Source organism: Neodiprion virginianus, chromosome 4 (assembly GCF_021901495.1).
Source record: "Neodiprion virginianus isolate iyNeoVirg1 chromosome 4, iyNeoVirg1.1, whole genome shotgun sequence".
NCBI lineage: Eukaryota > Metazoa > Arthropoda > Insecta > Hymenoptera > Diprionidae > Neodiprion > Neodiprion virginianus.
The window spans coordinates 24,199,272-24,220,738 of NC_060880.1; the positions used below are offsets into that span (position 1 = coordinate 24,199,272).

General features: G+C 45.1%; 1 protein-coding gene across 1 annotated transcript in view; it reads left to right on the forward strand.

Annotated features, from left to right (window-relative positions):
* Nucleotides 1–1,712: 1,712 nt before the first annotated feature.
* LOC124303678 (transcription factor Ken) overlaps nt 1,713–21,467 on the forward strand; it is a 28,173-nt gene continuing 8,418 nt past the window's right edge. Inside the window, exons 1-3 of the mRNA XM_046761184.1 lie at nt 1,713–4,962; nt 19,495–19,785; nt 21,056–21,228. Coding sequence (XP_046617140.1) covers nt 19,498–19,785; nt 21,056–21,228 — 461 coding nt within the window. The 5' untranslated portion in view covers nt 1,713–4,962; nt 19,495–19,497. The remainder of the gene's footprint in view (nt 4,963–19,494; nt 19,786–21,055; nt 21,229–21,467) is intronic.

Here is a 21,467-nt window from a genome sequence, read left to right on the forward strand (position 1 = left end):
CGAGGAGCGCGATTCGGAGGGAGCGGGGGAGGTGGAAGGGGCGGTGAGGGGCGGGGGTCGGTGCGAGGTAGGTAACGAGAGGGGGCGGAGGGCATCGGGACTAGAGCGAGGTGGTGGAAGAGGGAGAGCTGGATGGCGGAGGAGGAGGAGGAGGAGGAGGACGAGGAGGAGGAGGTGGGGGGGTGGAGGGAACTTGGCCGTAGACCCGCTAGACAGAACCTACAACGAACCGAGCGCGCTGCAAAGTTTGCCTCTCCTCTCTCATCGCGAACGCGTCGGCGTGTGTCGGAAAAACAAGGAATAAGAAAAAAAAAAACAAGAAAATAAAACAACAACAACGAGGAAAACGAAGAAGAAGGAAAAAGAATAGCGAGAAAACAGGGAAGAGAAAAATAATAAAAATCAAGGATTACTAAATATACAAGCAAGAACGTAAGAACGTAAGGAGACGATAAAGAAAAAAGGCGGTGGTAATTTCTCGCGCGCGGGTACATCCCCCCCCCCCCCTTCCGCCCCCGCTTCGACCCCTGTTGATCGTTTCTCGCTTTGCCTTGCGTGAGTATCGCCATCGCTACGGGAAGCGGAACTGACCTAACCACTCCCGAGATTCTATTTAACCGATTCGCCGAAGTGCGAAAGACGTTGGAAAGGGCGGCCGATGATCCGAAACCCTTGCGCCCCACCCCGAGAAGCATCCGCCCCGCAAGAGAGTCGGGCCGCCACTTGTTTTCCGGTTAAGCGAAGTCCTTGCCGCCACCCCACCGCACACCGTCCAAGGGCCCAACCCTGACCCCTGCGGGCAGAAACGAATCCTTGCCTCCCTCCCTCGAGGTGCGCCGAAGTATTCTTCAACCCTTGAGCCGTGAGTGTCGGGACGCACGCAGCACCGACCCTTTTGCATCGTAATTTTCGGGCCAGTTACTTTACCGGGAGTCTGTGGACGTGGAAGAACTGCTCGACGACACCACCTGGCGGTTTTGGTGAAGCGGTGCTGCTGGTCGAGGATACTCGTTTCGTTTCAACGCTCACCGAGGAACGAAGGAGAGGAATAGACGGAGAACGACCCTTGCTTTCGATCGCACTTTGGTCTCTGTCAGGCTGCGACCAACTTCCGGACGGAACTCTTTAACGCCCTCGCCGGTTCCCGGGTCAGCGGCAGTGCGTGACCCCCTACTCAAGCCCCTTAGCGAGGCGCGGGGGATTATTGCTGAGAAAGTGCGGTGGTGTGGCCAGGTTTCGGTTTCAGACTACGAGGCGATCGTGCAGTCGGGATACCGATCTGTCCGGTCTTCGTCACGAACTCGAGACTCCGTTTGGCCGGGGCGAATTTCGGTGGAACTGAATCGGCGGTTCGATCGCGGTTGCGGGGTGAATGTCGCGTCAGCTCCTCACGTTTTCGAATCTCGCGGTGCACCGGAAGTCCGTAGGTATCCGGAAGGAGGTAACGCAATAAGAGAGAAGAAAGAGGAAAAGAGAGGGAGGAACGCGCCGAGACCGAGAAGAGAAGGAGGAGGAGGAGAAAGAGGAGGAGGCTCGGCTTGAAGCCACCGAAACGAAACGCTCACGAGAGACACGCGGCAGTCGGGGCAACCGTGCGAATGCACGGGCTCACTCACCGACGCACACAGAGGCACACCGACACCGGAGGTACGACAACGGCAGCGGCGGCGGTGGCGGCGGCGGCGGCGGCGGCGGCGGCGGCGGCGGTCCGGTGTTGTGTAAGAGCTGAAAGTAAAAGTTGAAACTCGGCGGAGCAGCGGCAGCGGCACCATCAGCGGCAGCGGCAACAGCAGCAGCAGCAGCAGCAGCGGCGGTGGCGGCGTCGACTGGGCGCGTTGAAATCGTAAGACAACGACGGCGAAACGCCCCCCTTCTCGCCGCGGACCATCATCGCAAGTAGGAGCGGAATCGAGGATTTTATTAGTTTCGGAAAGCGAGAGCGAACCCGACCGAGAAGAATCGCCCCCCTGCAGAGGAGGAGGAGAAGGAGGAGGAGGAGGAGGAGGAGGAAGAAAACACTGACGATGATCGCATCGGACATGTTGCGAAATCACTGATCCAACACACCCACCCCGAAGCAATCGTTCGGTTTTATCCGAAACGGAGAGCGGATGCGAACCGTGTCGACGAGGCTGGTACCCGCAGGATTTCTACCCGCTGCAAGGATTCGTTTCACAAACCGCGCGCGGTTACGCGGAATTGCGGATTTGCGAAAGTCAACTTTTCGCCGTCGTCAAAACACACGGCGGCAACCGCGGTGTGTGTCTGTGTATCTCTTGTGTTCACTTTCAGTGCGTCTCTCTGTGACGGAGCGAGCAGTTTTCACCCCGCGTTTAAGTGTGCGTCTCCCCGTGTCTCTCGCGATCAGTGTGTGCCCGTTGCTCGGAGTGTTTTCCTTGGTGCGCGCAAAGTAAAACACATCGGGGGAAAGTGATTACGGTATCAAATATTGATACGTTGGTGCCTTTTGTGTGAAGAAAAAAATATTTCCCTCCAAAAGAAATTATGAAAAGTGACGACGGTTAAAAGTGTCATCGTAATTTAAAGAAGCGACACAACTCGATTCGCTTCGAAACTACAAATTTATCATCGGGCGCAATCTGAATTCATCTGCAAGGTGGTTGCGTGGCCGTTTAAATATCGTTAATAATCGAACACCGCGTTGTTCTGTTTCACCGTATAGTCAGTCGTCCGCCTAGCTGCTGCACGATCCAACCTCGCTCGCGGGACTTTTACTTTGGCGCGGAGTTTCGTAAAGCGTTACAAAACCAGAGGAGAGAGAAGGAGACGGGCTGATAGACGGAGAAAGATACAGAAACAGAGAGAGAGAGAGAGCGAGAGAGAAAGAGAGAGAAACAGAAAGACGGAGAGAGAGAGAGAGAGAGATACGCTGTTACTTTCGGCGCGCGAAACAACCGCGGATCTTTCGGACCTGCGTCGAATCGAATTCAAGAACTCGCGTCTGTCGCACTTTGACGAAGCATCGAGGAGAGAAGGTTTCGCGGAGAACGGAAAAAAGGACCTGCGAACATTGTCGAGGGGGGCAGTGGGGGCGGGGGCGGGGGCCGGGGGGGAGGGTCAGTGAAAAAAAAAACACCCACACACCCGCGAACACGCGAACGTACGAAGGAACGCACACGCACACCACCGCGATAAGGAATTTGAATCGTGAAACGTAATACACGCATCTCGCCATCTGAATGCACCGCAAGTGCAGCGGACGATCCTTGAACGATATTTTTAATATTAATAACAAGAAGAGTAAGAGTAAAAAGAAAAGTAACAAGGATCGAAAAGTGAAGATAAAGGAGAAGAAGAAAGGAAGAAAGAAAAGAGTGGCAACATTTATCTGACATTTGAAACGAGGTGTATGTGTATGATATATTTCATACGTGCATGCAGGTGGAGATATTGGATACGTGCTATGTGTGTATGCACATGCGTTCATCGATACGTTGATATGCCTGTGTGATGTAAACGCCTTTCTATAATATTACCTTTTCTTTACCTTGAAGCGGGCAGCGGTGATCATAAGTAACGCTATGGTAACGGTTGGAATTAAAAGTCCGCTAAAAAGGTTAGAGGGATAAAAAACAAGCGCGAGCGAGCGCGCGCGCGCGCGAAAGGATAAGAGAAAGGGATAGAAGCGCGGCAAGTCCTTGGGACACAGGCGAGTAAAAGTGCTAAGCCAGCCGGCTGACCCTGGAGCCGCTGGGAGGCCCGAAGAGGAAGAAGAAAAAGAGGAGGGAAAAAAAAAGAAAAAAAGGAAAAAAGTAACGCGGATAAAAAAAATAAGAAGTAAAGAAAGAAGGAAGGAAGAAACAAGACAGGAGAACAACAAAACAACAACGCAACAAACACGCGCGCAATCGCGCCACGGCCGGCGAAGGAGGAAAAGAAGAGAGAGGAAAAAAGTAGAAGCGTAGGAAGGAAGGCGGGCAAGCCGAGAACGACGTCGTTTCGTACCAAAGTAGAGACGAGACGGCGCGATCTTCTTTTCTATTCGCGCGGGGAATTCGAACGCGGAGTTGAGGGAGATCCCCCATTTCACGCCAAAGCTCCTCGACAACGATACCGCGACGTCGTTGTTCCACGCGAGGATTATCTAAACGGAAAAAGAAACTCGCGTACGCTTGATCCTCGTGAGTGATAAGAAGACGCCGAGACCATCGGTTGGCGGATTGACCTTGAGGCGACAGCCATGCGGCATTAGCGAGCCGCATCAGCGAATTAGAGGATGTAAAGTTGCGTCTTCCGCAACCGACGCGAGGAATAAACCGCGTATTCGTGATGAATTCATGGTGAAGTTTTTACAGTTTCGAATAGTGACGAGAGGAATGGTTTACACGTTTCGCTTGTAACGGAAAAGAGAAACGAGTGAAGTAATCGACGAAACTTGAGTACAAAAGCGTGTCTCTTTAAATTCGACCGATAATTTTTACAGTGTAACAAATCGAGTCAATCGATATTCGACGGTTGTGTTGACATAAGTTGTGTTACCGTTTTGTTATTTGTGCTTTTTTTTTTTGTTCTTTCTTTTTGTTTCTTCTCGCCACTTGCTATTGGCCGTGGTCTTCGTTGCCGGTCTGTAAATAAATTATACACAGTGACTATGTGGAGAAGAACGTGAACCTGGTGAAGTGACAGTGGCCAATTTAAACCGATCGTGGATCGAAAGAAAGAGAAATAAAGAGAAATCGAAAAGTTGACGAATACGTAAAATTGAGATAAAAGCAAAGAATAAATAGTAAAGAAATATCTAGTGAAATTCAAATGTTTGTCAGTTAACCGTGCCTAATATTATCTAATCGTATACGTGTTGTTCTTGTATTTGCCAATTTGGATTACACGGAAGAAGATTTGACGATCGGCATTCAGAGATGTATCCGTACTCGTCGAGAGAAACGTAAAACCCGCTCGCGGGTCGCACACTTTGGATTGGATATTGGATACTACTGAAAGGTAGAAGGAAAATTTAAATAAGACACGACGCGCGGTGATTGATCCTCGCACGTTTTTCACTATCACAGAATTTATGTGTTTGCCCAAGGCTCGTATACAAGTTTTGCGACGTACTCAACGCGTCACCGTGTCTATTTCTAGCTAAAACGAGCAAGGTATAAAATCGGAAAAAGAACGACAAACATCTTCCGGGAATTCCAGTGTAACGTAATAACGTCGAGCTTTTGCGTTTGCACATCCGAAGCGCCTGAGTGCAAATCGTTTGCGCTACTGTCACCGAAAACATGCAGTCGGAGTTCGCGTTGATAAGAGAATCATTCCAAGAGGGGGGAGGAAGAGCAGCGGGTTCATTCATATGTAAAGAGTGGCAGTTGACGCCTAAATTTGCCGCCGCGCGGTCGACGCACAAAATTGCGCGCACACATTTCCTCGCGTTCGCGCCAAAACGCGACCGATGATCAGCTGATCAGGCCGCCCCGAGGAGCGGGAAATCCGAATCGAAGGTAATATTGGTCAAAGCCCTTGGAGTAGAAATATTGACGCGGTGGCGCTCGCGCCACGATCCAGCCTCGCGGAGCGTTCGCGATGAGAAAAGAGGAAGTCGATCGGAACCGGAAGTACGGTCCGGCGGAGCCGGGGCCTTGAGGAGGCTCGGCTCCGGAGTCTTCTAATTACTCGGATATAATTTATCAGCGATACACAAGGAGCCGTGCGAAACCACGAATCGCTTCTAGATAGGCAGGCAAGAAAGCGCGAGCGATGCGGAGGTTGTAAAAGCCAGCGGGACCCAGCGCTAGTCGGACCCTTTCCACCCTCCCTTTCACTTTCGTCTATCGGGGCCTATCGTCGTTTGTTCGAACGTGCGCGCGGCGCTCAATTCGTGCTCGGCATGGCTGATCGGCGCGAAGCCGGAGCCTGAAAGACTTTCGAACCGACGGAACGGCACGGGACGCGGTGTTCGGTACCTGAAGCAATTTTCGTCAACGTTTATGCACCGGGTTTCCACACCTCGATTTTCGGCGGGCCAGCCTCGCGAGCCGCGTGTCCATGCCCCACATGTCACAATCGAGAAATGGGCCTGCAGAGCGCTGCTGCGGGTTAATAATTCTCTCCGTTTCGTTGCGTGTACAAATATATCGTAAGCGCCGCTTCAAGGCGAACGAAACGCGAGAGAGAATCGGCGCTGTTCCAGCTGCCATTAGAAAAGCAAGCGCACGAAATCCGACCTTGCACCGCGAGGCCGGCCGATCGGAAAGCGTCTCGATCCTCGATCGCTCCGTGAAATTGAAATTCTTCCGTGGTTTCGCCGTAGAGTGTGCGTTCGCCGATCGTCGATCGACGTCGATGTTGCCGCGCAGTCAAGGTCAGTCCGAGAGGATCGATTGCGCTGCGCTGATCACGTGGAACGGCGAGAAGAAGCCGATGACGAGCGGATGAAAGCGGAGGTGAGACCAGCGGAGAGTGCGCCTCCTCCACGTCGTCGTCGTCGTCGTTGACGGTGTTGGAGAAGTGGAAGTGGAGATTGAAACGGAGAGACTGAGGCGGAGGCGGGACTCGTGACATTGAAGAACTCGTGTAATTTAGCCGGCCTTCGGCCGATTCTAACGATCTAGCGCGCTCCTGTTACGTTGCGCTGCGAGAGAGCGAGAGAGCGAGCGAGAGAGCGAGTGAGTGCCCGCACAGTGTAAGTCTCGGCCGAAACGACTCGAGCTCTCTCTACTGATGGACTGCTGCACGCATGCGGCTCCCGCCGACGTAATTTCACAGTCGCCAATGGGAGGATGCCGTTACGTAAACCGGCCGTCCGACTCGAACCGATTCCCGAGTTCTGTTGTGAAACCCGGGGCCTGAACGGAATAAAATAAAAACCGGACCATGCCCCAAGAGGAATGAATTTCTTGCGATAATCCGATTCGTCAAACCTCGAACGCCGCCGCATCCTTGGAAAGGGAACGTCGGTCTCTGGACAAACCTCAGATTCTTTCTTTCACATGCTGCATAGCTACGAGGAGCAAAGCTCTTCGGTAGGGGAGGAGAGAGAAAAAGAAAAAAAAACAAGAAACAGTGAATTTCGTATAGATTCATCCGACTTGATTCGGTCCGAAGTTGGCGCATAATGGCTTTCACGCGCATTTAGTAATAGCCTTCTCTCGCAAAGAGCACTGGAGCGGCAGCTTGCCGGTTGCCGGTTACGCTGCTCCGCGCCACCCACATTATGGCATTTGTTACACAACGCTGCTTGTAAATACCTGTGTAGTCTTGTGCATACACAATGGTACGGCGGGTTTTCTTTTTGCTAGTTTTCTGACGATTTTTCTTCTATTTTTTTACTATTTTTTTTTTTTTTAGTTATTTCTTTCTTTCCTTCTTTGTTCCTCATAATTGTTTTTGTACCTCAGTCTCGTTATTCACGCGCACATTCTATCTTCGCACACATCGTCTCGACGGTATTTATATCGGTACAATCTCAACGAGGAAAAAAGTTTTCGCAGTATATCTAACGCGAGTCTTGGCGTTAGATTCTGCGTAGAATTTCGCTCGCTCGTAAATATCCGACAAACTTACGCACACGAGCGCGCGTTCACCTATTTTCTCGAAATCGGCTAATATTAAATCAGTGATTTAGTCGAAGGTCGTTTCGCCGGCGCGTAAAGCTGCGTGTGACTCGAAAATGTTTATCACTCCGATACGACTGGTCTAATTTACGCTTGGAGTAAAAAAGAGTTGTAACGCGTTTACACAAGCCTGCACGCCTCTCTGTTGTACACATGTCCCAAAACGTATATACGTACGTGCGATGTGTACGCACTGATACACCCGTCGCGTTATAGAGCTCACGGTCAATGAGATAGGCGAACTAAATTGTGAAAGATAGATACGAGAAAGACCTGTCTCGAAATCTAATTCCTCTAAGCCCTGAACGAAGGCTCAAGGGTCGCAACTGCCTCAAGACTGCCGTTGTAACTCATCCGACTACGTGTCTTTGACGGTTTAAAATTATGCCTATTTTTTGGATTTTTTTTTTTTTTCAAGAAAATGAAAACACTTGGAGTAATTTGAGTTTGAGGACTTTACTATTTATAGTTTCAAGAACATTTTTGAATTCTTTCATTAAAGGTAACAACAAACATACTCTCGTATGGCGCATACGAATAGCGAACGACTCCGAACTCGAGGGCTTTGATGGTGACGCATTTCCTGATATCACTCTCCAACTTCTAACAGATAGAAAAATTTTGTTCAATCAGAAACACCTCTTCGGTTCCGAGCTCGTAGCCCGAATGTTAAAAAAAAAAATATGTTCAAATATATACGGTCATTACCGAATAATTTGATTTTGCGATTAAAAAAATTATTAAAAAATTTTGTATAAAAAAATGTTGAGACCGAAATTAAAAAATCTAGCCACGAGCTCGAATCGATAAACAAGCTTTAAAGAATGCGTCAAAATTTCAAGTCGATCGGATAAAAATTGACCGAGGAATCTGCGCCACCTGATTGAAAACGTGGTCGTTCGCTACTTATAAGCACCATGCCGCCATTTGTTATTAATCTCAATGAAAAAATTCCAAAATCTTTTCGAAGCTATGAATAATTAATCCTTCAAACTCAAATTGCTCTAAATCTTTTCATTTTCTTTAAAAAAAATTCCTAAAAATAGATATGATTTTAGACCGTCCATGCTATGAACCCCCTTTGACTGCTCGAATTATACAAATTTATACCACTGCGTTTATACACCTTCGGTTATATCTCGCAATCGGTAACGGCTGAACCGTACTTATCTTGATCTAAGAATTCGAAAAGAAATGAGTTGGAAAGACGCTAGACGGTTCGGGCCTGATTTTTCTCAATCAAAGAAAACGTTTTCCTAGTCTCGCATCACGAAAATCATAAATCGTTTAGGACTCTGACTTTCGGGATAAAAATTTCACAATTACTCCGTATGCTCATAATTTTGACAGACTGACGAGTGAGAATTCTGAGTGACCATAGAATAGTATGCCGGGGCACGCAGGAGCTAGAACCGATATCTTTTTTTATCGAATCGTTAGCTTTTTGTCATCCGTAAGAAACGTGACAAGCATTTGAAACGGTGCTCTTTCCGAAAAGTACGTTAATTTCTCGTGGAATGATTCGATCCAGCATGAAGTTCGAAGAGGAATTTTGCTGCCTCATCATAAATTTAAAATGGTACGGTACATCAATCTGTTTCGCATTTGTTAGTAAATCCAGCGGTTCCGTGTTGTCGATAAAACAATTTTATGCAACAGTTTTATAGCGCGGGGAATCGAAACGCTTGTTGTGTCTGAACGCGACCCGGAAGATCAACACGAGAGTGTTGCACCTTCTCTTTTCATTCTCGCAAAGCCGAAAATAACTCGACACTTAAGTGCCAGTAAAGTGAGGGGTGCTTAAAGGCCGTGACATTCGTCCGTTGGGTCGTACGGAACCGTGGATGTAATGGAAGACGTGCTATTAACGGTGGCCACAGCTGGCCCCTAGGACACGCAGTGGCCCCACTCCCATTGACAGCGATGATAAGAGCAGCCCAAACAACCGACCTTGACAATCATCACACGCGACGTATGACTTATTTGTCACAATGACGGTCGTACGTCACTAAATCAGCCGGTTACGCTCACCCCGTGCGTTACACGCCATGATAAACACGTGATAGACGAGCGAGCGCATCCATGCCGGATACAAGCTGCAGGTATTCCCGCGAGGCTTTTAGGTAATCGCAAAATATTCCATCGCCTCGTTTCCCACTGCGGATATTGACCATCGACGATATTTCTGCTTCGAAACACAGAAGAATGTTCGGTCGTGGATTTATTTATTCTACCTGCACAAACGCGGTGAATCTCGCGTTCCGAATTCCAGAGAAATGAGTGGATCGATCGACAGGTGATTGGGTCGAAAACCTACCACGTTTCTTCACCGCCCAAAACCTTTCCTCGGCATCGTTGTAAATCGCGAAACGTCAAAATTCGAGATGATCGGGATGAACTTGAAATATTGAAATATCGACCATCTCCCGCTCGAGGATGCGAGCGACCTTTGAAAAGCATGGACATTGCCCGGTCCATGAGAAGAGCTTCGCAGTTTGACAGTGTTCCCGGGTGACTGATCGCAGGGGGACCACGGGAAGAGAATAAGGGTACGGGATACAGAAAGAAGCGTCTGAATGTCGCCGTTTCGCATTGACGGCGGAACAAGGGACCATTGGGACACCCTGTACTCGTTCGTATCACAGAGCATGTCCCACCCACAACGTGAGATCACTGGCGTTACGCAACCGGGCAGCACAGAGTGTCTGTAATACTTGAACAGAGGGAGCGAATAGCGGGTTGAGGTGGGTAAGGGGGTCTGAAGGGGGGTCAAGGGGGGGGAGCGTCGAGCGCATAGGACACATCGTAGAGGAGAGACCGGCACGTTTATGTTCATGGTAATAATTGAGCGAGGCCGGGCGGCGGGCGTCTCTCTGTGCGTAGAACACACGGTTGTGTGCGGATTGCGCTTCTTCTCTCTTGCGCTCTCCGGGGACTTGTGTTCGCCGACGTACGTGCGCGCTTACGTGTGTCACGAAGCCGCGTCGCACTCGGTTATTCGCGGGTATGGATGTGCCCTTCAGATTCACAACGATGGAGTGTCTATTTATTAGTCGGCCGATTGTTCTTACATAATGACTGGATCATGTAACGACTACTCGGTGTTGCGTGCACATTTATTTGTCTGCTCGACTGTCAATATACTCTTGTACCGCGTCTCACGGATGTTGGGGACCGCCGTGTGCGCCACCTTATGCCCACCTCTGTATAAGTGCCCGTTCCTCGGCTTACACCTATAACTCGATACAGTTCCCGCTTGTGGGGTGGGGTGGGTGGTGGTCTATGCCACTGCGAATACTACACTCGCCTCTGCCCGCCTGCCTGCTCATTGCACGTATCGCACGCCGCGCACTTCGTCTACTGTCCTATCCCACCCTGCCTACCTCCACATAACTCGCTCTGTAAGTGCAGTTTGAAAAGGCTGTTACTTTTGGCCTTGAACGAAATGTATACGCCGTCACTATTACACTGCCGTACCGGGGACTCGCCTCGACGATGTACGGATACCCATCCATCTCCCGTGTTTGTGTCGTTTGCGCGCGTGTGTTGCCGCGCAATGTGCCATTTAGCGTTCACGTTTAAACTACTTCACCCAAGCTTCCTTCTGTCCACGAGTGTATCTATCCATCCATCCATCCATCCATCCATCCATCCATCCATCCATCCATCCATCCATCCATCCATCCATCCATCCATCCATCCATCCATCCATCCATGCATCCATCCATCCATCCATGCATCCATCCATCCATCCATCCATCCATCCATCCATCCATCCATCCATCCATCCATCCATCCATCCATCTGCCAATCTTCCGATACGATGTCGGTGTATAGTCCTGACTGTGGTGAGTCGATACGTGCATGTCACATGTTCCCACCTACGCCGTTTACTCGGTGCGACGTATTTCCATCTGCGAAAAATATATGCAGCCACGACGGAATTCCTGATCCGCGATACAATGAGTCTTGATGGGCAAGAATAGAATCATCGCTAGTTTTCGACGAGGAGGTGCGGTTTGTCACTCTGTCCCATTAGGCTGAAGGTAGCAGCCAGATCCGACAGTCGGAATTGTTGTTTTCGTTAAGGTAAAGCGGTCGAGTCGAGTGGACAAAATTTTGTCAAACCTTACTGAATTATCACATTCCTAACACGCTTAGTGCATTCGGGTTCAACTTTGGAACAGCTTGCGATGTCAGTATGTTGATAAATTTCCATTAAACGTACGTATTGCTGATGATACTTTGAAAATTGACACGATCGAAAATTCATTTCAAGGCTTTGCAATATCCCAATGAAATTACTTTTTTCCGAGCATCAACATTCACTCCTAATTTTTAGTTGAATCATTGCAAATGACAGTGTCGCGATCTTTCAACCAGTCGTTAAACTTCATTTCACTTTTCTGAATCTTGTTTAAACTTCTAAACGATAATCAGTAGATTTAACTGGATGGCAAATGCTTATGTTGACGAAGTTTGACAGAGATCTGCTTACAACCGTCAGAATTGTCAAAGCTTTGGAGTAGAAGAGAGTTTCTACTTTCTGACCAAAGATAGATGATCTGAACGTCGAGTACGTTACTTCGTAGACGAATTTCTTTCGGATTGATCTATTCGTTTCTCTGGTATTTCTGACGCAAATTAGTTTCCGTGTACGCTGTAGCACACCTGTAACGTTCATGCCTGAGAATGTTAACAAACGGTCAAAAGAGACTAACGAAACGTGCTTTAAAGTTGAAACACAGAATTTTCGCAGTTGATACGGAGGGGTTTTTCGCAACAAAAAATCTGAAGAATGGACGCACAAGATTTCATCTGCAAAATGAAGTTTAAGATCGGTAGAATAAAATCTCGATATTCTTAGTCAGAGATGGACTTGGAAGAACATTAAAATTGAACCAGCCGCCTTTAAGTAGTCAGAACGATGGAAACCGCTAAATACTGGAAAGTGATGGAGCAGCACGCGTGGGTAACGCGTAAACTCTATTTCCATAAACTCGACTCCATGTTCTGACAATGATAAAGAAACGAAGAAATGGCAACAACGCCAACGTGCCAAAGGAGTAGAAAAAAGATACGAGGTCTTACTCACGAGTATTTCTTATCAGCGCCTAGATCTCATTTCTATTATTCGTGACTCTCATGGAAATTTCCTCCCTGAATTCTTTCTCATTGGGTCTATGCACAGGGACACGTACGAGTTGTAATTGTTGGTTTGAAAAATGATTGAAACGCAGCCACGAACAGAAGGGAGCAGATTTAATCGGCAGCTGCTGGCCCGTACGATCGGCGTTCACCGTACCGGAAGCCGTGAGATGCGGATGCTGAGATCAATTGTTTGCTCCTTCTTCCGGCCAGCGAACACCGCGATCACAAAGCCGGCGGTGAGAACAGCTCGCGCGACTTGTGCGTGTCACGACCAAAAATCGAACCCATTTCGGGTTTCGGTAATGAAGGAATGCTTTCGAACGCGGAGTGTCCGACACCTCGACGAAGTTGGAGCTAAAAATTTTGAAGAAAGTGTTCCGGAAGCGCAAATTACTCGGGAAAATATCGCGGTAGAAGAGAAGAAAAAAAAAAAAGTGAAAACGTGTAAATTGGGATTTCGGTGTGAAGAAGCCCTGCGAGCGAGATCAGAGCGGCGTTCAAGGCGGCCATATAAAACAGGGTCTATTCACGTTGGCGAAACCCTAATTGGGACCGGGAGAGAGGAAAACAAAATAAATAAAAATAAAAAAAAAAATATGTAGGAAACGAAGAAGAGGAAGAAAAAAAACAGAACGGAACGAAAAAAAAAAAAAAATAATATGTATATGGAGCGGAAATCACGGACCCTATTACACCCGGTTCTCTATTGCTCGATTCTTTTCTCTTTTCTACGTGATATTTCTGTAAGCGTATACTTGGAACGGTCCTTAGAACAACGCCCCACGACCTGGTCCCTATATGAATGTTCCCGTATCAAAGAAATATTTTATCCACCTCGTATAAGTATGCGTATAATTTCTACCTCGTAAAATGAATTGATAATCGTGTTTGTGATTCTATCCAAGTACAAAGTTCACTTTCGATTTTAAATTTCAATTTGATTACTTATATATAAATATATATATACTCGGAAATTTAAAATCGAAAGTGAACTTTGTACTTGAATAGAATTACAAACACGATTATCAATTCATTTTAATAGGTAGAAATTATATGTATACATACGTATATATATATATATATATGAATCCATAATAGACGTCTACTTTTACCGATCGTTATCGGTTCTTATTAACTCGATACTGGAATACGATATTAACTTAACGATCATCAGATCAATTTCACCAGACGAGATGGCAATCTGGACTTCAAGGTTTCGAGGTGTGTTTTTTTTCCAACAATATCTACAGATAAGTTCGGATCGGAAGTGTGTAATGCTTGGTCAGAATTTCGCCCGTATAAATTTATTTCTATCTTCAACGGACGTAATCTTGAAACTGCTCTACACGCACACCTGTTTCAAAGGTGATAAAAAAAGAAAAAAAAAAGATGTTCTAAATTGAGTTAGAATAAGCGATAGCGATTGTATACATTACTCCTTTTTAAATACGTTTCCGATGAGACCAAATCCTCAACCAATGCCTAACGAATATAAAACTTGAACTCGAATTTATTTATTTTTTCCATATCTACTCCATCTTTACTCGCGATATAATTTTTTCTAATTCTCTTCGCTCTGGTTTTCTATTACGGAACGCAAGCAACAGCACAGCTGGTACAACAGCATTTTCATCGAACTATAAAAACAAGTCGGAATTATAGAATTTCAGCTGATCCGAGTGTGTACAATGTAAAAAGCTATGGTTGAAAGTTCCGAACGGTATATGATAGCTAATTCTTGCAGTAATCGCGTTGGCCAGTTTCATTGATTGCGCTAGAATGTAATCTGATTATGTTTCATTGAAATTTCTATCGCATATAGTTGGCTGACTAAAATGTACATGGATGTACACGTACACCTACATATATGCACATGTGTATCTATACACGTATATGAGCCGTTGATTGAATCGTAGCGTGACGTTGCCGAGGAGGCTTGATGACCGGAATAATAAACAGTCAAATTATTTCGCAAGACTTTCGTTGAGTCGGTGCGACATACGTAGGCGCACGTGTTGATAATACATTCGTATATATCATAGATAGTTTCGGAAATTTACACGAATGGCATTTGATCATTGGGATTTATTTCCAAGAAATACCGTAAAATATCATGAAAATCTGAAAAAACCATATTCATGTCACTCGCCTCGATGTAACATAAGAAAAGCCACATTTCATGTGCCAGAACGGTGTGAAAAATTTCTGCTTGGTTCATTGAAACAATTGAAATGGGTAAAATACGGTTCCATTCATTTTGTAATCGTGAATTGTCCAAGAAAGCATATTTTTTTGAAGAAATAGATCACCGATGACGAAGGAAAGTTCAAGCATCCCAAAAATCAATGTTGGCTTTATAAACACATTAAACACATAACTTTGGTCTGATTTACACCGTCCTAGCTTCTCAAGTACTTAAAAAAAAAACAAAAAAAAAAAACACTTCGACCTTTCGCACGACGGAATTTTCACTGGAAATCTTATCACTAAAGAGATGTCAATTTTGGTGCAAAGCTTGCGTTTAGTCAATAGAATAGTTTACATGACGAAAAAAATTTCTTTCCTTCAAACGATGAAAGCTCCTTATCTAACAAGTTAAGAGACTGCGAATTCAGGCCCCACCGTCAACTATCAATCTGACATACTACTTTAACTGATTAGTTCAAGTTAAAAGTTATTATCTGTTCATTTACGTCCGACTATCTGCAATCGGTACCGATCGGTAAGCTGGAAAGAAGTTTTCGAGCACCGATAGCCTTGATATTTTCATCGGTGTAAGAAATCTTATTTTCCTCATTTCTCAAAGTCATCGGATACCGATCGCCTCCGTAAAAGAGAGTCCGTACCAAGTTGTACACCAGCGAAGATATTGAGATAGTGATTCATTGATTACGTTAGAGTAAGGCTTATAATAAAGTCGCGATAGTTGATCAGTTCGACCGCGTATCGTTTGAAATAATTCACTTATCAATGGAATCGCGATATCGCGCGACTCACCAGCATATCATCGTACACGGTGACAAATGCCTTGGTTTCTGGCTAATAACGCACCTGCACCTTGGTTTAAAATAATATTATTTCACCGTGTATAATATCGCTGCTCGGTGCTCGGGCGTTAAATGGTGTGCGATATTGAAGAGATTAACCCGATCACGAGTCAACGTGTGGTTACGTACACCGGGGTTGAGTAACAGACAAATGTAAACAAAGTTATTGCAAGAGCCGCGTAGTTTAATATACGATAAAAGACGTTCCTCGACTTTACCTGAAAGAAACACTGAAATTTCACAAGCTCGTATACATGCGGTATAAACGCATTAATTCATTATCATCCGTGGCAGAAGTATATCATCGTCTCGACGAGCTTCGAACGCGTTTAGGTACGTAGCTAGATCAAATAATACACTTGCTATGTCACGTATGTTCGACCATGTGCGGTCTTTGAGGCACAGTTTGACGTGCTTCGGTAAATGTTCCATTTTTCTTTTTTTTATACTCCAATAAGCAATTACTCATCCCCGATACTCCGAATTCAACTCAGTTTTTGAAGCAGCCTTGAACAAAAGTATTTAAAACACGTGTAATTTATTATCGGTATTTTCACGAACAATGGCTGTCTGCAAAAGTATGACATGTATCTACATCGATCGCTGATACAACTTCGAACCTACAAGTTCTGAGTATTTTTTCAATCACCCTTTGAGAAAGTTTGTCCAATTTCTAAATTTTCCACAACTTTTCTTTCAGAGATTTGAAAACTACGCTTCGTACTTGGAAATTTTACTCAGTCGTCCTAATCGAAGGACAACGTTACTTTTTTCGAACACCCGTAATGCTTGGAATACATTTTTCTTGAGGAGAACAAAATTATTTGATATTCGGAAACGAGTGAATCAAGGACTCGGTTGGATTGTGATTAGTTTTTAAAATCCTACATTATCTAGAATGGTGAAAGAAATGAGACTCTTGAATCTAGCTCACGCGTTATAAGCTCGTTTTCTTTTAATTACGACCAGCGTTTGATTATAGATATATAGTTATCCGTAAACGAATTTAAATTAAGTTTTTATAGTAATCAATAGGTCGACGAAAGATTCCAAGTTCATCATTCGTCAATAATTTTAGGTTGTTAGGCTCTGTAAGTCATTAGAAGAGAAGCATGTTTCTTGAAACCTTTTCTAACAAGAGTTCAATCCAATTCCATTAAAACCGTATAACCTCTGTAAGAATAAATTTGTCCAAAGGAAATGTCGAAAAAAAATATGTATAACTGGAGCAATGTTGAACTCGACAGCTTAGGCTGACCGATTTCGTTGAAAAATGGTGCTTTGATTGGTTATTTTTATCAAGCTGCCGTCATTTGTCTGTCTTCAATAAATAGCAATAAATAATCGTTGTCTCCGTTGGTCCGATATGTCTAACTTTTTAAAAAGTAATCTTCGACTTGTGAGCGAATCTTTACCCATAATTTCCCTCGCTCGTCAAGGTTGAACCGCGGTGTTCCCTCGAAGCTACATGCATCGCTCATCGAGGAACAATGAAAGCTATCATCGAAAGAATCGTAGGAAGATCGTATCACATACTTTGCCGTAAGAGGAGAGGAATTGTACGTTAATCTCTCCGCAAGGCTGTTCTCTTGCATACACGGCACATCAAAGTCCGTGATGATTGTTTGCAAATACCGTACACAACAACGCGATGCGGAAGCGGCATCACGGCCATCGTCACATTCGGCGTTAGAGTCTAAGACGCGCGTGCAGGAGCGATGGGTTTCGGAACAATGGCATAACTTGGGTGAAAATTTGATATTTGTAACACGAAACGAAACTTTTCGTTACGGAGTAGTAACGTACGTATACCTACGCGTGAGTTGCGTGACTCGAATGACTTCCGACAACCGGTTAGGACTTCGAAAGGTATATATTATTTATTCGTATATCGATGATGGATGCCGAATTATGTTGAATAACTGAAAACGAAACCGCGCTGGGCCCTGTAATGTAAAGTCTCACACCAGCTAGCCACACCGTACGACGTACGTAGAGGCGTAATAAGAGGGAAAGAATTCAATACCGGTATAAATCACAGATGATAAAAAACGCGGATTACACAAGCAGCCGAACCGGTTACAGCGCAAATAGAACCCACCTGTAAAGTAAAAGGCATTCTCTACCGATACGAGGGACTCGCACAGCGCCGCGGCGACTCGGCTTGAGGCCCCGAGTCGCGGCGTCGTCATCGTCGCCAAGGCCCAAATAGAATAAGGAAAACGCAAATGGAATAATCGCATAACGTCCGATCGGCAGCTGACCCTGAACTTCGTAATGGCGATTCATTCCCGCTCCTCGGCCGTGCAATTACAATTTTTTTTTCCTTCGCAATATTATTCAGTCTCGTGCAGTGTATAAATTTTACCCGACAATGCAACACACGCCTCACATACGATGCATTGCAGCTGTAGACCGAGTTGGACAATTATGTCCCGCTTACGTGACACGGCACTAATTGTTCCCTATAAACACCGAGCGAAGAAAATTTATGGTTACGCCTATGTTGGATTCTTGAAAGCGTTTAATTTTCACCTTCTAAACTGAAAATAGCTTTCGGTATAGAAGTTGAAAATAAATTCTCTAACTGTTACCAGAAAACATAGCCACTGCGAATCGTTTTCTAGTAGTGGAAAATTCAGTACCAACAATTGTGTTAATATTTAACCGAGGCGACAAACTGTATACATATGGTACACCTAATTTTCTTACATAGGTAAAAACGTTGGAAATGGAATGTGTTTTTCATTTGACGAAATTTTATCTGATCTGATAAAAACGTTAAGAGATTAACAATTTTTCTCCTTAAGAGGAATGGCATTTATTTTAATTAACGAAACATTCCTGTCGTCAACTATTATTAAATACGGATATACTAAGAGGAAACGCTGAAATTTATTCTACCACGCATGCTCGAGCTTTGTCGTAATTTCACGCAGGCTTAACAATTTATGGAAGCTAAGCAGGTGCTAATAATTTTTTTCAAGTTCGGCAGATCTGGAACAGTTGATATGGTGATTTCGGAAGGATCGGCAAGCTTTTATTATTGATTGATTCATGACTGTCGCGAATCGTCGTAATGACATAATTTCAATTCGCCACTTGACGCTGTAGAGTTTGACATCTCATAACCTGTTTTGAATAAGTTGGCTCCCCTGCCTAGCAGACGGGAATATTACCGCGGTACAATTTCGCCGACCAATAAAGTTCAATTATTTTGCGCAATACAGTCGGCCATTCATTCCGCCAAGTTTCACCGTTTCCTCTCAGTATTTGCTAGAACCGACAATTATTTTTGTACCTTCGCGAAGTCGAGATATCGTGGACAGCGCAAAACGTTCGACGTTATTTTGACAATAATGAATAAAAAAAAATGTACAATCAAAGTTTGATCTGCATACTTACAAACTAAAAAAAAAAAAAAAAAAACAACCCGATCGGGTTGAATAATTGGCTCCAAAGGTATAAATTCTCAAAATGCACCCCATTAATAAAAATCGTCTGAGAAACGAAGACGAATATGAACGACACAACATACACGAGACATTGATTATACCAACATTTACGATTAGTGTAATAAATACTCGCCGGATGTGGATTTTAGAAAATAATTCGGTTCCATCGTTAAACCGAGTCCGCTGGGTTAACGACCGTCTTCGCGTTATCGAAGGAGTTATTTGCCTTCTAACAATCGTCTTCGTTTCCTTTTACCTCTACAGACGATGTATACGGACGGTCTGCTGACCCTCCACTACGGGAAACACCCCGCAACCTTGGCCGCGGAGGTCGGGGCCTGGTACAGCGGGGACCAACACGTGGACGTCGCCCTGGCCTGCGACGACGGCTCGGTGATTCGAGCCCACCGCGTCGTCCTCGCCGCGGCGAGTCCGCTCCTGGCGGACCTCCTCCGGGACCCAGCCCTGGACCACGTCGTCCACCTCTCCGGGGTCAGGAAACCCCAGCTTCATTACCTCCTGGAGTTTCTGTACAACGGAGAAGCCTTGATACCGGTGAGCTGCGAGTCGAATTCCTTGCAACTGTTGTGCAATCCATGTGGAGTTCGAATGAACTTTCGAAAAAACGTTCAACATTAACTCGAGGGGCCATCCGCTTGTTGACCAAATCATCGGTATTCGTTCAAAGTCATGTCTAGGTTGTTATCTCAGTTTCATTGATTTCAGTATACCAAGTGATCAATTCCTCGGTCGTTCTCAAGGCTTATAACCCCGGTTTTAAATCTCATTTCTGAACGTTCTAGGATTGGATAGAATCAGAGGAAATTACCTAGAAAGATAAAAAGTCAACGAAATCACACGATGAGATAGATATCGATGGAGGGCTAACGAATCCAAACCATTTATCGTTTATCGTGAGAATTACAATGATTTCCATAATTTTCAACCCTTGTCACGCGATTCCTTTGACGCTGTCGCTTGATTTCAAGCGATATGCTACGACTTTTAATTATTTCACTAACCTCGATTGATTCCTTCTTAATTCAAAAAATACGTCGGTCATACGAGTTACTTTGACTTACAAATTGATTGCCTCTCCTAATAAACCGGCAGATCAGTGAAATATTTAATCGTAGGATACAAGAGGCACCGTTTGTGTTTCATTTCCATTGCTTCTGGTACTCCACAAATCTATTCGATTATTGAATTAATCACAACAAAATTTCCTATACCTTGAATGATGATCAGAACTCTTCGGCATTCAGCTGCTCAAAAGTCAAATTTTAACAGTGATCAAAGCCGTCCGGAAACTTTTTGTATTATCTGTGACAAAGCCTACATTTAAGTGTTACGGATATGGCCACAAACGAACCAATTCTGGTCAATCACGCATCTACCCTAATCAAACCACGTCCTTCTAATCTCAAAATATAGGTAACAGGATTTAATTTATTCCTTAGGGATTTATTGTTACAGAACAGTATTAACGGTACCTTGAGTGCTCGATCAAGCTTGCGTTTGCAATATTTCATATTCCATATAAGCAACGGTAAAAAAACATTGTTGAATTTACCGTATAAGGAAAAGTTTTTTCTCTTTATCTACTAAAATAAACGTAGTTTCATTAGGAGTAAGACAACTTATTGTTCTGGTCAATTTTCAAACGCCGTTCCGTCAAACCTTAAGAAACAATTCTTTCGCCATATTCGGTGTCAATAAATCCTTTTTGCTGCATACAGGGCAGCAGTTTAACGCAACTCGAACTTTTTTGTTTATTCGTTTATTCCTACGTTAAAAATTATCTTCTTTCCGTACCGCCACTCAGTCTTCCGAGCTGATACCACTGCGGGAACTGTTCGAGCTGCTCCAGATAAAATCGGAGCTCTCCGAGTCGAACCATCCGCAGACTTCGAGCAAGTCTGACCAGGACAGAATACCTACGCCCCAGCCCTCGGAAAGTCAGGAGAGCTCGAGTTACGAGTCACAGTACGACGGCAGGTTAGTTACCGGCTGTTGTCGAGTTGCTTTGTTTTTTAGTCGGTAAGGTAGCTCTCTGCTTATTCCGCTCTTCTACTTCTTGACGAAGGGGAAGAACCAAAGATAAATTCAACCAACATCTTCGCAATTTTTAAAAATAATTTTAATCAAACGGCTTTCAATTTCCCCATTTTCTGTTATGGACTGTCGGTTCGTTTCTTTTTAATAGTTGTCTAATTGCGCTCCCAAAATTTCTGTCA